The sequence below is a fragment of the Halichoeres trimaculatus genome, unplaced genomic scaffold, assembly GCF_033239565.1.
Source record: "Halichoeres trimaculatus isolate MK-OKI-2021-1 unplaced genomic scaffold, fHalTri1.1 fHalTri1_scaffold_4, whole genome shotgun sequence".
NCBI lineage: Eukaryota > Metazoa > Chordata > Actinopteri > Labriformes > Labridae > Halichoeres > Halichoeres trimaculatus.
In genome coordinates this window covers 4117831-4135232 of record NW_027437182.1, presented here as the reverse complement: position 1 = coordinate 4135232, position 17402 = coordinate 4117831, and the positions used below count along the sequence as shown (strand labels likewise).

Here is a 17402-nt window from a genome sequence, read left to right as displayed (position 1 = left end):
TTTTGAGAGATAATTGGTTATGTTAAGAAAAATAATGGTGAGGTCTGATAAATTGATGGATACTGCTGACGTTTGGCTAAAAAGGGCTATAACAGTTGATTTTTCTTTTGTGTCTTTGTCTTGCGACTGGCTTGAGACTGAGGTGGAGATTTGTTTGTGCTGATGTTAATTATTTTTTTTCTGAAAACAGTTTCGCAGAGTCAGTGCCAAGCTTATGTCTCCATCATCATAAAGCTTTGTTAGATTAAAAGGTCTGATTCCACATTTCGATGCCAAAGATTTAGACAACTTTACTCTGCAAAACAGCTAAAATAATCTTCTTTTTTTTTTCAAAGTCTAAATGTCAAAAAGTTACCAAAAATGAGAAAATATCAAGTCACTCATCATACCATATCATATGTGATACTCGTCCCATATTAACGATAATATAAGCAAATAATGTGCAGTAATTACTTCTGTGCAGAACCCATCATTAATGTGCAACAACCCGTAACTTACGACATTATTTTTTATATAGAATATACTCTTAGTGAAATGTACATTCTTATATTTTATGCTTATATTCAATTTTTATGAAACATTTGTGCTTTTGTGCATTTTCTGTTTTCGTAAACATTTTTGGAATAGGAGTACAACAAAGTAATTTCCATTAGGGGATCAATATAAATTTTCTGATTCTGATATCACCTAACTGCGATAAATGATACGTTGTAAGAGAATCATGTAACAATGCATAAAATATCTGTTTGATCCTATTTTGAAGTCAAAAAGCAGGATTGAAGTAACTTTGATTTGTTTCACAGATAGATTTAATTCACAGGAATTCAAAACTGTAAATTTACTGTAAAGAGTAACTCTAACATTTCTGTTCAGGAATGAAAGTAAACAACTGTAACTATAAAAAATACATTAATAAATTAAAAATATTATTTTTTTTTTGCTGCTAGCTTGTAAAACAGATAAAAACAATTAGATTTTAGCTTTAAATATATAATTTTGACTAAAGAGCCAACACATCCTGGTGAATTAACTTTCATACAAACATCAAAACTACTTTGACAATCAGAAATATTCTGTTAATTTAGGACAGAGGAGTCATACTCCTTACACTGGCTGCTGGTTTAATACCTTTGTCACATTTTGTGCTTCAGCTTCAAATGATAACTATCATTGAAACCAGTTTAGAGTCTCTGTCTCTGTAACTGCTTCCTCCTCAGTCTACAGCAGGGGTCTTCAACCTGCAGCTCTGGAGCCTCATATGGCTCTTTGACTCCTTTTCAGAGGCTCCTTGTAGCTTTAAAAAGTGATTATTATTGAATACACTGACACAAAAAAAAAACACTTTATCAAATTCAAGTAATATTTCAAAACTTTTAATTTTTTTTTTTAAATGTATCAAATTTCATGTTTATTTAAAGTTTTGGGAATTGTTTGAAATTTTGTTTAAATTTTTTGCACATTTTTTTCAAAGTGTTTTTTTTTTCAAATTTATTTTTTAACAATGCAAATTTTGCCAATTAATTTAATTTCATCTTATAATTACTTTACCAAAACTATAGATTTATTTATTTATTGATATTTTGCAAATTTTTTACAGGGTTATTTTTGGGGAATTTTTTTTTTTGAAAATTTTACATTTCACCCTTAGAATTCTTTTGCAACTTTTTGATTTTTTTTTGCCAATTTCTGAAATATTATCTTTTTTTTTTGTCAAATTTAAAAACAATTAAAATCAATTTTATATGTCAGAAAAACTTCTCGTTAGAAAATGATTCACTTTATTTTACCTTAAAAATTTTGCAAATTTTTAAAGGGTTACTTTTTGGGAATTTTTTTTTGCAAATTTTAAAAATTTCACCCTTATAATTCTTTTGCAACTTTTTGATTTTTTTTGCCAATTTCTGAAATATTATCTTTTTTGTCAAATTTAAAAACAATTAAAATCAATTTTATAAGTTAGAAAAACTTCTCATTTAGAAAATGATTCACTTTATTTTACCTTAAAATTTTGACACTTTTTTTGCCTTTATTATAATATCATTATCATAAGATAAAGTAGATTTTTTGGCTTCAGAATGACCTAAATCCAGGTGAGCTGAGGCAACATGGCTCCTTTAAAAGTAAAGTAGACAACGTTCATCTGGCTGTGGATTTGTCTTGTGATTACTCACAGTTGAGCAGACCCAGCTGTAACAGTGAAGCCAGAGCCGTTATAATCATGAAGGTCAGCAGTCCTCCACGCCGGCCCATCAGCCCCACAGCGGGACACAGGGCCAGGCAGGTGGCTACGGCGATGCCCGCCATGGTGTAGTAATCAGCGTGGCACAGAGCCGTGGGCTGGGCCTCGGGGTCCATCATACTGCGGGCGAAGCAGTGGTGGATGCCGTAGCCGGTCAGCCTGGAGGAGTAATGAGGAAGCAGACGTGTGCACATACGTGTCTTTATGTCTCTCTGCCGGCGGCTTCATGTCTTATTCATGCTCACGATCTTTTCACACTTACGAGTTGACACACAGCACCACGATGTTTTTCCACAGATTCCTGGTGCTCATCATCTTCACGATGCACGTCCTCTGGGGCTTCTTGTGCAGCTCCTGCTCCAGCTCTGGAAGGAAACATGAAAGGCACACCTTGAGACCTTTCCTTCCAAGAGGTAATGAGAGACGGGCCGCTGAGGGACCTTTAGCGCTGACAAGCTAATGCACCGAGGGGCCTTTAAGATAGATATAGGACATCCCTTTGTACTCTTTCAACATCTATCTGTGTGTTCGGCCACAGGGAGCGAAAATGAATCAATCATAAACGCAGAGGAGGGGAAGAAGAGATCTAAGAGAAGCGAATCACAAACATGTCCCGTCTTTAAAGACTACTCTCTGATCATTCAAGTCATGATAAACTTGCAAAGCCTCACTTAATTCAGCTTCTGAAATGTGTTCATTTCTCTGAGTCCTAACAGTAAGAGACGGCTTAGACTCTGATAATAATCATTAACGACAGCCGAATGCAGAAATCAGCGTTTGCTGACCTTCACGTGAAGGATCTGTAGGATGTAAACTCCAGATTTCTCTGATTGCAGATGCATTTCATCATGTAAAGAGTAAAAGCTGCAGCATGTTTCCACATATGAAACAAAATGTTTGATTCTTTGAGCACGAATCAACGTCTTAATATTCATTGCATGTTCATTTCATCAGACAGGACGGAGCAGCAGCAACAAAACAGAAACATATGCTCATCCCATGTCACACCCTTGAGAGGCACGAGGTCATGTTTGTTGTGGGTTATAGTGATGCATGTGAACGTCTGATAACTTTGGATGTTTTTACTTCATTTGAGTTATTTTCTTTGATTTTTTATCTCATTTATTTAATCAAAGCATTTGTGGGATTTAAATTGTATTTCTGTTTCTATTTTTGTCACATTTACTGTTTTAGGCCAGGTAACTTATGTTTATTTTTTATCCTTATTAGCTGTTTTGGTCAACTGAATTTTGACGTCATGATGAGAAAGTGGCTGCAGGTGTGAGGCCACCACCTCTTATTTAACATAGAGGTGTGACAGCAATATATCGCAGTACATTGACCTGTGATGAAATATTGATTTTTCAATTCTTAATATTGATATTTTTGTTAAAATAAAAAATTATTTTAGGTGAGTTTGAAGTACAATACGTCTTCTGCACCTCCACTGCAGTAGATGGCGCCAAAGAGCCACTCCACTGTATGTTTCCCATAAACTGTTTTATAAATACAATCTTAAAGTGTATTCAAAATATTTTATTCCTAAACTTGAAGATGTGGGTTTTGATGCCATAAACATCAATGTTTTCTCTCTGTTCTTGGGTCAGTTAGTTTAAAACCATTTGAAGTAGGGATGCACGATATTGGATTTTTGCCGATATCCGATATGCCGATATATTGAAACCCCTTTTGGCCGATACCGATACCGATAATCACAAGTTTGTTTGTTTTTTCACTGTAAAGAAAGCTAAGTCTATCCTGTACTGAAATTTATATGTTACTCTTATTGTGACGGTCTTAATTGTTTAAGAAACACATAAAACAAGACAAAAATCATTTGATTTTACCATAAATAAGAAATGTATTATTTTTTCAAACTCAAGACATTCAGTATTGAAATACAGAAAAATAATTTCTTTAGATCACATGAAATTTGAATGTACAATGAATTTTTAAACATAACCAAGTTGCATTTGTTTATTTTAGAGCTACTGTAACAACCTGGTGACAGACACAGAGCTCTGCAGTGCAAATAAATGAAGTGCTACATTTTATTTAAGGAGCTTATTTTTCAGATGGAAAATAATATTAATCCTAACTGAATAGCAGCTTAGCGGCTGTGCTTATCAGCAGGAATTTTCACATCTGCCGATACCGATAAACGTGTTTTTAAGCTTTTATCTGCCGATACCGATATTGTGCCGATAATATTGTGCATCCCTAATTTGAAGTTTAATTTTTTACAGTGTAGTAGACTGGTAGAATAATAACCATAGTCATGTTTTGCACAATATTAGATTAACTATGAGTAAAACTACTTACACCAAGTGACATTTATCAGTTTCACCCACTGACCATGTCTTTCACCTGATAATTTCTTTGGAACAGTAGTTTAATGTCACAGTAGTTTACGTAACAAACTTGACGCACTTTATGTTTTTAAGTTAAGCGTATGTATAAAACACTGCATCTGACTTTCTTTATTTCAAACACAATGAAATCGAAAAGTTGTTTCAATCAAGCAGTTAATTGTGTAGAATATCGCAACTTATCACAATATTGTGATATCCTGATATTGTATTGTTAGGCTCTTGCCAACACTCACCCCTAGTTTAAAATGTTTCCTACTTTGATCAAACTGTTTGCCTGATGTAGGTCTAGCACTGAAACATTGCAATAGATATTTATTCTATTTCCAAGTAAGACGGTGTTGACCTTGGAAGTGATTCCCAAGGAAGGAAATTAACATCCAGTCTTATCTGAAGTGGCGGTGGTGATGTGTAGCGTTTTAACAAGCAGTGCCTCTTTAAATGTGATGTTGAAGGACGCAGTCACACTGGCAAACCGTGCCGTGCTTGAGCGCAATTCACCTCTCTGGTTTGGCACGCTTCAAAGAGGAGGGCTTTGGCACGGTTTGGATGGCCAGTGTGACCACACCCTAAATCGCACATTATTTCAGGGTTCAACCTTCAAAAACGTTGCGATGGCAGAGCTCTGTCCCTGCACTGTTGCAGGATTTTAACGTGAAAGAGGTGAATGACGCCAGATGAAGAAAGAAGCCATGACAGGAAGTCTGTTATCTCTAACCTATGGCTGCATTGGAAGAACTCAAACTCTATCTTTACTTCAGGGATTTGCATCCCTGTTGGACTGTGGCGAACGGGTTCGTGCTCAACATTATGTCCGGATACGGATGGAGCCTTCTGTCCGTGCTCTGCGTTCATTTCGTCTGTATTTCTGCATGTTTCAATGAAGCTTACGGTTACAGACCAAACAGAGCAGTACCACTGGGAAACCGTGGGGGGCAGTGTTGCTGTTACTACCTGATACAAAACTTCAGTGCGACACGAAGAAGAAATACCAAAAGCAGGACTTTGGCAATGTATTTAACTGCCTCATCGACCACAGCCTGCTACAACGCTGCTTCTGTATTTGTCTTCTACGCAAGAGACACATTAGCAATACCTCCTCCACAGTCGCCATGTTTGTTTGAGTTTGTTGTTATCATAAACTTTTGACTCTGGGCTGCTCCTCCTGGTGGATGTGTTGGTTAACAGCAATGCCAACGTAAAGGACATATGGAAGTGTGTGAGCAGTGGTGGTAACATCGTTTGAAGGAGAAATGAGACTGTAGAATGACTCAAAAGGAAGGTGTATTTCTAAATTTTTAAATGTCCGTCCTGAATCTTCACCTGAGAGGACTCCACTCGGCTCTGTCGTCATTTCAACCTGGTTCTTCTTGGCGATGCGCAGCATCATGGCTTTTGACCTCCTGTAGTGCTGGGTGGCCAGCAACCAGCGCAACGACTCGGGAAAAATCCTGCAGAGAGTGACAGAGGGGGTGACAGAAAGAGGAGAAGAAGGGAAGGATGTGTGGAGAGAGGACAAAGAAGGATTGGAAAAGATTTGTCAAAGCAAGCAGAGAAACAGACAGAAGAGGGAGGAAGACGAACAAAAGAAGAAAGACAGTATTGTTGGTAAGTTGAAGCTGGGCTCTGTGTGGTGCAGTGTGTGTACAGTACAAGCCATCGCCTGGCTCAGCGCGGGAAGAATCTGCCACACACACACACACACACACACACACACACACTCACACACACACCGCTCCTCGCTGTGGAATTCCTCAAAGGGAGGGACTCACCAGACGTAAGGAAGCATCAGAACGAAGGGGCTGATTATGACGATCTGCAGGACCTGCCAGTCATCCCGGTCCGGCCAATTGCGGCACAAAGCGGCCACCCCTGGCATCAGAAGCTGCCCGCCCACCATCAGAAAACTGGCCACCATGGTCATGGAGAAGCGCCAGGCTGGCAAACAAAGCTCGATCCCTAAATAAAGACACAGAGAGGAGGATTTAGCTCACATGAAAAATGGATTCTTCACTCCACCAGGAGACGGGTGAAATATGAATCAGCTGGATGTGAGCGGACACGTCTGAGGATGTGATTAGCATCACACACTTAACAGCTCTCCTAATGGCCTGTGTTTGTTTAATGCTGGGGCCAGTATTGAATTATTGAGAGCTCTATTCCTGATCCTCCCCCTGAGACCACACGAGTCTAACACCGTCAGACGTCTTCATGAAGTCATGAGTGTGCGTCCAGGCTTTAGAGACGCTTCAGCGGCTCGGTGAGAGTTTCTGGGCTCCTGCTCCCTCCCCTCCTGCCTGTAACATGGTACAGTCCAGATGGCCTGGCCCATATGGCAAGGTCTTTTTGAAGGTGACCATTGTTGGGGGATGAGGAGGGAGCAGGAGGAGGAGGGAGGAGGACTTGCGAACCTGGCCTCATGTGGCATCACTTCTCATTGTGGAGGAGAGGAGGAGGGAGGAGGAGGAAGAGGAGATGGGCAGAATACAAATTACTTTTCCCCTCACAGGACACAAATAGTCGCTCCATTCAGTGGTGGTATCACTGAAGGAGAGATAATAAAGAGGAGCAAATGGGAGGCAGAGAGGGAGAGAAAGCAGATGGAGGAGGCGAGGGGAAGACTAAAAGCAGAAAGAGAAAGAGACGGAGAGATGAGAGCGATACGGGTGATTTGGTTTGTACACACGGCAGGAAGGCTGAGGAAGACAAAACCAAGGTATTACTGGAAATCCCTTCATCTCTGCTCCCCTCAGCAGCCGACGGACACTTTCACAGTTAACGTCTCCTAAAACCTTCCCCGCAGGAGCAGAGGCAGATAAAGGAAATTGCAGTGACCTGTAATCCTCAACCTGCCTGTCTGCTGCTCTCTGCAGCCTGTCTGTGTGAATCTCAGCCTGTCAGGAGAGTTTATACACAAGCTGAGGAACAGTAACAGTGCTAACACCACAGAGAGAAAATAGAGATCTGTTTTTATGACAGGGAGGCCACAGTAGAGGAGTCAAAGTATTCACATTTATTACTCAAGTAGAAGTATAGATACTAGGGCTGCAACTGATGATTGTTTTTTATTGCTGATCAATCTTTTGGTTGTTTTTTAGATTAGTCCATTAATCACAATTATTTTGTGTTTCAACCTAATTTGGCCTTTAAAATGTGCCGACCTTCAAAATTCAACCTGTGTGTTGCATTTTCTACGTTTACTCAGAGTTAGGTTCTCACCTCTGTTTGTACGTTTGTCTTTATTTCATTCATGATGACGTAAAAATATAAGTACTATACCAAACTTGTACAGAGTAATGCCGGCGTTTCCACTGACTCATCCCGGGACGGATCCCTAAAAACCGAGACGAGCCGTCCCACTTTTTTGGGACGCTTGCGTATGGGTGCCAGACTGAACCAACCGCTCTCGGGAGGTGGAGCAACACAGTATTTATTTATGCAGTGACCTCTGGAACGAGTGGCCGTTTCCACGACAACAGTTTTAGGGTGAAACGCAAAAGTTTTGTTGCGTTAAAGCCTCATTTATACCCTTTAGGCCTTTAATTGTTTTATCGTTTGCTCATATCTATGCTTTATTATCATTATTCTGTTCATATTTATTTTTCAATTTTATATATTTATATTTGATGTTTTTAACTGTCTTTTATTGCACTTTCCATTGCCTTTTCCTCCTTTATCTCACTGAGTTTATGTTTTAGCTTTTATCCCAGTCCTCATGGTCTCATTTTACGTTGTATGGTTCCTGTATTGTCTGGGTCCCTGATTATGCTTCCTGTTGCCCTCATACATTATGTCTTTCCCCACAAGTGCCTCTTGAACTGTGTGTTTTGTTTTGGTGCTTGTTTTTTTTTATTTTTTATTTTTTGTGTTTATGTTAAAGCACTTTGTAAACTTGTGTTTTTAAAGGGTGCTATATAAATAAAGTTATTATTATTATTATTATTATTATTATTATTATTATTATTATCATTATTACATGGAAACAGTGTTTTAGCCAACCTAAAATGAAAACCTTTGAAAACGGCTTCCAGAGTGAAATTTTTCTGAAACCCTGCCAACACATTGCAGTAAGCGGGCGTTTTCAGTGGAAACGCCGACGTCACACTCCACTTCACGGGAGCGCATACAACAGTCCAACGGTAGTGTTGCTGTTACTACCTGATATAAAGCTTTAGTGAGACACAAAGAGGAAATAACAAAAGCAGAACTTTTGTGATGTATTGTGATTGACCACCACCTGCTACCTCCGTTTTTGTCTTCTAAACAAGAGCTACATAAGCAACACCTCCTTAACAGTCGCCATGTTTGTTTTTGAGTTTTGATGTCGAACTTTTGACTCTGGGCTGCTCACTGGACAACGGTACCGTTGTCCAGTGGTCCCCAAACTATGGCCCGGGGACCAGATACAGCCCACCTCCACAATTTGCCCGGCCTCCTGGACAATACTAGAGGCGCATTATGATTTTTTTTTTTTTCAGTCTGGCCCCGTGATGGAGACTTACAAATGCATAGACGTAACTTTCTATTCCACCCTTCTGCAGTTTGTGCCCTATCTGAAACCCCTCCTTTAAAAAAAATAATCCCTTTATACAACCATACTGTTAGTGAAATGTATTGTGCTGGTAGGTGTTGTTTCATTTAGTTTGGTTTCTTAGCCTGCTTGCTTTCTGGTTTTCACAGTGAAGTTAATGAGAGAGAGCTGCAAACAGTGGTGTCTACAAGAAAGTTGATATTTCATGGTCTTTGTTCTGTGAAAAACCTGAGGAGAGTTATTTAGTTATTATTTATCTCATAAATAGTCTTATATATTTCATTAATAGTGTTATTTTTTATTTTCTGATCCCAGAAAAAAAGGTTATTAAAACTCAGCGTTTCTGTGCGAACCCAGTTTTTTTTTTTCACTGCGTTTGAGCATTTTCAGATGAAACGTTGTGGTGTAAACAGGGCCTTAGGGATCAGACCTAAGATGTTGACTTGTTCTTTACTTTCATTTCATCAGTCTGTCTTTGGTCAAAGAGTTTTACGTGATTTTGCTCCTTCATCTTGGTTGGAGCTACAAGGATCATCTAAAACTGGACAATTAGGTTAGCTTGGACTATTTTAAAACCAGGATCAAGGATCATCTGATGACCACATGCCCACTTGTTGTATAGGACTTCCTTGTTGAAGAGATCTTACATCTCAATGGGGTTATTCCTGGTAAAATAAAGGTTAAATAAATAAATAAATTTTCAGAGCACGAGAGGGACAGATTTGTTTGGTGTCCTCTGATGCTCCTCATGTGAAAAAAGGTGTCAGAGTGAAATCTGAGTAGGAGATAAGGAAGCGCTAAAAGCTTAAAAATAAAAAAAAAACCTTAATGTGCATTTAATCTGGAATAATTCCCCTAAGAGATCCACCCTCATGCTTTGATCCAAATCTGCCAGAAAAAAAAGTTTTTCTTTTTTAAAGCTGCAACCTTTGAAACAGTCCATTCACATGTTTTTATGTTTCTACCTGTGCAGCACCTGGAGCAGACCGACCAATCAGAGGAGGTTAGTACATTTCCTCTACAGCTGGCTCCCTGAAAACACAACCCTGTGTCTTTGAAGCCTCCTCTACTGCAGCAGTCAATAAGTATGGATTAGATACAGTCAGCACACACACACACTTAAACACACACACCCACACACACTGTGGTACAGTCTGGAGAATCAACTGTACCTTGGCAATGGTAATGCATCTCTAATTCTGCCTCACAAAACAAAAACCACTCCCCAGCTCTCCTGGGAGGTTTCTGATCCCACTGACTCTACTGGGAGCACACACTCTACACACACTCTTACACACACACACACACTGGCAGGGACCTTTTGTTCCAGCTGAGTGGGAGAATGGTTCTCCTTGTGCTGATTATCTCACTGCCCCCCCTGTGAGCACCACCCCACCTCCTCCTCCTGCCCACTCTCCCCTCTTGCTCATCAGGGCTGAAGTGGCTCCCTCAACCTTTGTGAAGCCCCCATCCCCCTTCTCCACCCACCCTCTTTACCCCTTCCTCCTCCTCCTCCTTCTTTCTGCCGTCACAGCTGAAAGCAGACAGTTGCAGAGTCGAGGGGAAAACAAAAAGTATAATGGAAGAAAGGGAGCGTAGAAACAAAGAGGAGGCAACAGAACGCAGCTGATCTGATGACCAAAGTAATCTTTGATGACAGACGGCTGACACCGCCACCGCTACACGCTCTCTCTGCTGTCTGACGCTCCCCTGCTAACCTTGCCTGAGGCGTGAGAGCAGAGCGGAGAGACGATTGTTTCACTAACAGCGTGAGTTCAGAGGGAGCTAGAGTCTGTGTCAGAGTGTCATGTTTGGGGAGGCTGCAGGTGGCGGCACAGGGAACAGATTCAGGTTTCAGAGAGCAGAGATATCGTTTTTAATATGTTTATTAACCCTTAAAATAACAAACCAATGTAACTAGAGCTTAACGTAAGACCTACCTTAAAAAAACTATGTAACAAAATAAGTTAATTTAACTCTACATCTTAAGTAGCTATGATTATTATGGAAAACAATTCTTCTGAATGTCTTTTATCAAATAAACCTGATGCTTATTTGTTACAAATTAAAAATATTAAGTAGTGTTAAAAAATATTGTTTATTAATGCAAAACAAAATAAGATGACCTCACTCAAAACTGAAAGATGTGATATCATTAAATTTGCCTTATGAATAAAGTAAATGTAATAAAAAAAATTGAAGCAGATTGGAACAACTGAACTAAATAACATTTTAGAGTTCAGCTGGGTCTCATATCCACATCATTCCCTCCTCACTCATGGTTACAAACGCAGTCACAACAAAAATCAGCTCTAATTTCAAAACTTTAGTAACCCTGAGTGAGGAGGGAAGGCAGTAGATATGAGACCCTGCTGTACATTGAAATATCATTCTTCAGGGGGCACAGGTTGTCTGTGCTCCATGGCACTGACTGGTGGTCTGTGCTCCATGGCACGGGGTCTTGTACCTACTGACTTTTGCAGTGTGTGCCTGATGGTTAATATAGTTATAAATGAAATGTTTGACTGGACTAGGCCCTGTTTACATGACAACATTTCATCTGAAAACGCTAAAACGCCGTGATAAAAATCCATGTACACGGAAACGCCGAGGGACTGAAAACGCTGTGGTAAGCATGCCAGGCCTGTAGTCGGCGCTATAACTGTCTTTGGTAGATCTCCAACAAAGTAGAATTGAGCCGATCATCTGGTGTATTGGCGAATAATAAGTTCAAAAGTGGAGCAACAGATGCACATTTTGTTAAAAGACAGTCACAGATTCGGCAGTTGAGCAGCACAAGCACAACATGATAGTTGGAACAATCGTAAAAATGGTACATGGTACATTTCAAAAATCCTACTCTAGAGGCTGTTCTCAAAAGTATGTGTTTCAGGTTGGCTGAACCTACGTTTCCGTGTAAACGCAAGACTGAAACGCAACAAAACTCAAATTTTACCCTAAACCTGTTGTCGTGTAAATGTAAAAAGATATATTTATTTTTGAGACAGTCAGTCCACACCACATAGAGCATGGACAGCTGATCGATGCCACAAAGGGCACAGACAGCTGGTCCATGCCATGACGCACAGACTAAGGCCCCGTTTACACGACGCCTAAAACGGTCGATTCCGCAACTATTTCGTTGCGTTTTGGCCTTCTGTTTAGACGAGACCACGTTGCGTTTTCAGTGAAAACGCAAACTTTTGAAAACGCTCCCCATAGTGGAAAGATCTGAATCCGCTCCTCCATCCAGCTTCGTGTAAACACAGAGTGGAGCGCCTCAGGGTGAAACGCTGACGTCACCGCATGCGCACTCGCAGTTTCGGGTGAAGGCTCCGCGCTCAGCCACATTTCCAGTTGAGCCAGTAGTTGGCGGTAATGCGCGTTATGGTTGGATTGTCGACCGTCTCACACAACAAAACGGCAGAAAAAGAAAGAACAGAAGAGGAGACTTCTCCTCCTGGAGTCGTATGAACGCGGATCATTTTCACGCCGTCCTCATGTAAACGCAGGTGGCTTTTGAAAACGCAAAGGAAGAATCGTTGCGGGAGTCTCCGTGTAAACGGGGCCTAATAGTCCATGGCATGTGGAGCACAGAAACTGTGCTACATGAAAGTACAACAGGGTCTCAGACCGACTGCGTCCCCTCCTCACTTACTGTTACAAAACACAGTCACAAACTAATGATTTAAAATTGTGCTTCCTTAAACAGTTTCAAAAGTTAAATCTACTCATAAATCATAATTTTCAACACTTAAAAACTCAGAAATTTGAGTAAACTGAACTTACTAACAGACTTTAAGTTCTCATAGCTTCATCCAGTGGAGAAATTTGAACTTTGGGGTTTACAGTGAAAACTGACTTTTTACTTCTACTCCTTACATTTTCAGACAAATATCTGTACTTTCTACTCCCTGCATTTTAAAAATAGCCTCATTAATCTCGTTTCATTTCAGCTTGTTGTCATTCCAACCTGTTAACACAAACACACACACAAAAAAACCTATCCAGATAAATTGCGCCATTGGGATAGAGTGAAATTGATGGTGGTTGGATAAGAGGTATGAACGTAACACAGCAAATACTAAGTACATTGGCTTGAATGGGAAAAACATAATTATTCAGAAAATTGTCCACTATTACTTTAAATTAGTTATGTAAAATAACATCAATTTGACTACTTTTGCTTTTATTCTTTAAGTAGTTTTAAAACCACTACTTTTACACTTTTACTTAAGTAAAAAAAGTAGTGTTGATACTTCAACTTCTACGAAAGTCTTTTTAAACCCGACTATTTATATTTCTACTTGAGTAATGGATGCTGTTTCCCAAGGTCAGAAATAGACAGCTTTACGAACTCCAAATGAGGATGTGGCAGGAAGTGAAAGAGGCGACAGGCTTTAATTCACATGCAGCATAACAGCGCATGTTGTTACAGTCACTGTTGATATTCATCGTCTCACACTCACAGGTTAAACTAATGACTCAGTGTTGTGAGTGAAGCTCTTTTCACAGCGATTTCACCGCCTCATGGAGAGGCTGATGGAAAGTGACTGACACTCCTCAGAGCAAATCCTGACGACGCGATATCAGAGAAATCTGTCTCAAACTGGAGGCAGAACTGATGTGTTAAAGTTACAGAAGCTTTGGGTCTAAATTTAGCCCAATTCGTGAAGCAGGTGACTCACGCTTGAGGCTTGAGTCCTGGTTACTCTGGCTGTAGGATTGTTTTACAGTCTTAGCACGTTTGGTGCATGTCAGTCCCTACTTCCCCAACATTTCCTGTCTCTCCATCTCTAGAGCTGTCCCATCTACCAGAGTCAAAAAGACAAAATGATAATCTTTAAAGAAGTCACAAAAGCTTTTTGTCCATCCAGTCCTGACAGAACGTACCGGCCCTGAAGAGGCCAAAGACGAGCTGCTCCGTTCTCCAGCATAAACATGATAACACACTCTTAGTGGCCATGATAACAGCAGCCTACCAGATATAATGAGTTTTTCTATGTATTCCTTTAGTCTGAAAGCATGCAAACACCTGCTTATTACGCCACAACAAAGCACTGTTAAGTCTAATGGATAAACAGGTATGAGTAGATTTTTAGGTGTTTCATTATTGGAACTGGTCAACAACCTCCAATTTCAGAGATTACTGCAGATTTGACAACTAACTTAACTTGGAGTTAAGTCATTCCTTTGTCATCCTGAGGCCTTGTTTACACAATGTTTCACCTGAAAATGCAAAAAACGCAGTGAAAAAACTCTGCGTCTACACGCTGAGGGACAGAAAATGCTGTAAAATGCCTGCCAGGCCTAACAGTAGAGTTTTTGGCAGCCCTCTGCCAAAGTAGAGATGGGCTAATAATCTGAAATATATTGAATGTGTCTTTGCGTTTCAGCCTCGTGTTTACACGGAAAAGGCGTTTCAGTCGACCTAAAATGCATACTCTTGAAAACGGCTTCCAGAGTGGGATTTTTCTGAAATGCTGCTGACACCGTTTCCGTGTAAACAGTAAGCCGGGGTTTTCAGTGGAAATGTCGATGTCACACGAGCGCATACAACAGTTCCATCGTTACGATCGTCGCTAACTACCGTGTTGAGCTTGTGCTGCTCAATCTGCTGAATCTGCTGACTGTCTTTAACAAAATGAGCATCTGTTGCTCCACTTTTGCTCTTAGTATTCCCCCAATACACCAGATGATCGGCTCAACTCTACTTCAGTGGAGATCTACCAAAAGCTACTTCTGGACAAGACAGTTATAGCGCCACCTACCGGCCTGGCATGCTTACTACAGCGTTTTCAGTTTCTATGTAAAAGCAGATTTTTTTTTCACTGTGTTTTCACTGCGTTTTAGCGTTTTTAGATGTAGCGTTGTCGTTTAAACAGGGCCACAGTCAGCAGATTCAGCAGCGCAAGCACAACACGGTAGTCCGCCATTGTTACTGTTGTTGTTGTTGTTGTCCAGTTCGTGAACGGCAGTTTAAGTTGCCACAAGGCATAATTCCCAAAGTGGAGTGTGACGTCAGCATTTCAACTGAAAACTTCCGCTCACTGTTAACACGGCAATGGTGGCAGCAGCGCAAAAGTTTCTGTTTTAGAACGACCAAAATATTGTTTCAGAGTTAAGACGGGTACACTCTACAGGATAATGGGGCTGATTTTTGTCCTGATCTCTCTCTTAAGATCAAAGCCAGCAAAGGCCTGATCGTCCGATGACATCATGTGTGATTTTCCTGTGGTGTGGGGGGTGTTAAGAGTGATTTCCTCTGGTCGGAGCTGCTCTGAAGGTTTCCGATTCAGAGATCATAGATGATGAACATGTTTAATATTTGGGACTAAAAATCCTGTCGTGTTTGGGGCGCTCTGAGAGGAGCTGAGCAGGTACACTGCCCTACAAAGGCAAAGAGAATTAACTACATATTTGGTCAAAATTGAGTTAAGATGTAAAATGTACTCTGTGATGTTCCCTTTATCTTCTGACAAACTTTCCTGATTCAACTATATACCGTTTCAGAAATAAATGGATGTAAAAATTGCAGCAACGATAAAATTCAGACAAAAACAAAGCCAGAGAGCAGTAACTTCACATACTGCGCTCTGTCTTTGTATGACAAGGAAGCTACAGCACTGCATTACAAAGCCAGAGTGCTGTAACTTCACTTGCCATGCTGCAATTTTTTTTCCGGTTTATTCATTTATGCCACTTCTGACTAGGTAATTTGTTATTAAAATAATTTGAGGACAATATAAAGATCAACCATCTCTCATGGCACAATCTCGGGGGAAGCGGATGGTTGAGCTTGCGTTGAAACGCAAATATCCTGAGATCGGTAAGAAAGAGGGCAAGCCAAACTATGAGCAGGGCCGTAACTTTGTAAACAATTAGCTTCTGCTTAGCTTCAAAGACGCTAACATATGTAAATCACAGTCAGTCAGACAGACATTCCTTCATGATTTCAGCCAACCTGCTTCCTTGAAGTCAATATAAGACTAGAAGACAGGGTTAAAATATTAACATATTTGCATGGTGGATACTGCACTTTGGCTTTGTAGAAGCTATAGAGTTGCTCCAGGTGTTCCAACGGTAGAAAGCAGTATCTGCACTTTTGGGGTCATGAGTCACATTTTAGGGACAGTTCTTGTACATAAAAATTATCTTTAGGAAAAGGCATCAAATGTATACATTTACACTGATCTACCAACAACAGATTTTTCTGGCTGACTCAAAAACTTTAAAGGCATTTTTTCTCAGTTTCACTGTCTGTGTAGTTACTGCTCTTTGCCTTTGTAGGGCAGTACAGCGTGTAAAGTCACGTATACCGGAGCGAAGCCAATCAAGACGCGAGCTGACTGACCGAAGAGGAAGTAAGAAATCTATCTGTTATATTTAAAATGACTTTACTTACCAACAACTTATTCATACAGCCTATATCCCCACCGTTTCCACAACCTTTTCCACAATCCCCTTTTCTTTTGTGTTTTTTTAAACAGTTCGAAAACAAACATCTTTGCTTTTTTCCGTACGTCCGTCATGTTTGTTTACACCGTGGTCACGTTTTACTACGTCAGACGCGATCTGTCTTTTGTTTTCATAAAGTGTGTGCTCTCTGAATGTGTGAAATTTTGGAGAATCCTGTAATGTGGACCAGCTTTAATCGAGAAGCTGAAACGCAACAATACTTTAACGTTTCATCCTAAAACCGTGTCACAAAAACGGTTTCTGAAAGGAGCCAGTTGAGGTGGTTTCGAGCAGTTGATATGGATGCCTCTTTTTTGAGGTGTTCCCGACCTTGACGTAGACCCACAGCTTGATGGTGGGATTATATACCCCGTCTGACCTGGGAGTTTCTGGGATCATGAGACAGTAACTAGACTGTAGCTTGGATAAACTGATGAAAATCTGTGAATAGATGGTGCAATGTTGGTTTTTAAGATTTCCTTGTGTGTTTGTGATTCTGTACGGCTTCAACTTGACCAGGTTTCTCTTATAAGAGAGAGTTTTGAATCTCAGTGGGACATTTTGGTTAAATAAAGAGACTTATGGGTTCTGATGGTCGTCTCGAGAGGATTTTCTTTGACTATAAATGGTCAAAAAGTAGTAGTAGTGTCTGAAACGTGAGGATTATCTGCCGCTCCCTGTTTCGTACTGTAAACTGAGCACCTCTGAGGTTTGGACGCCTCCAGGTGGATGACTTCATCGAAGAGCAGAGGAGGAAAAGAGATACAGTGCTTGACAAGGGCACAGCATGACAGGGCAGTACTTT

At 40.3% G+C, this 17402-nt stretch overlaps 1 protein-coding gene across 1 annotated transcript in view; it reads right to left on the bottom strand.

Annotated features, from left to right (window-relative positions):
* Positions 1-17402, bottom strand: part of slc22a23 (solute carrier family 22 member 23) — a 63867-nt gene that overhangs the window by 5216 nt on the left and 41249 nt on the right. The window contains exons 6-9 of the mRNA XM_074667470.1: positions 6381-6567; positions 5932-6059; positions 2502-2604; positions 2172-2398 (exon numbers count right to left, since the gene is read on the bottom strand). Of these exons, the coding sequence (XP_074523571.1) occupies positions 2172-2398; positions 2502-2604; positions 5932-6059; positions 6381-6567 (645 nt within the window). The remainder of the gene's footprint in view (positions 1-2171; positions 2399-2501; positions 2605-5931; positions 6060-6380; positions 6568-17402) is intronic.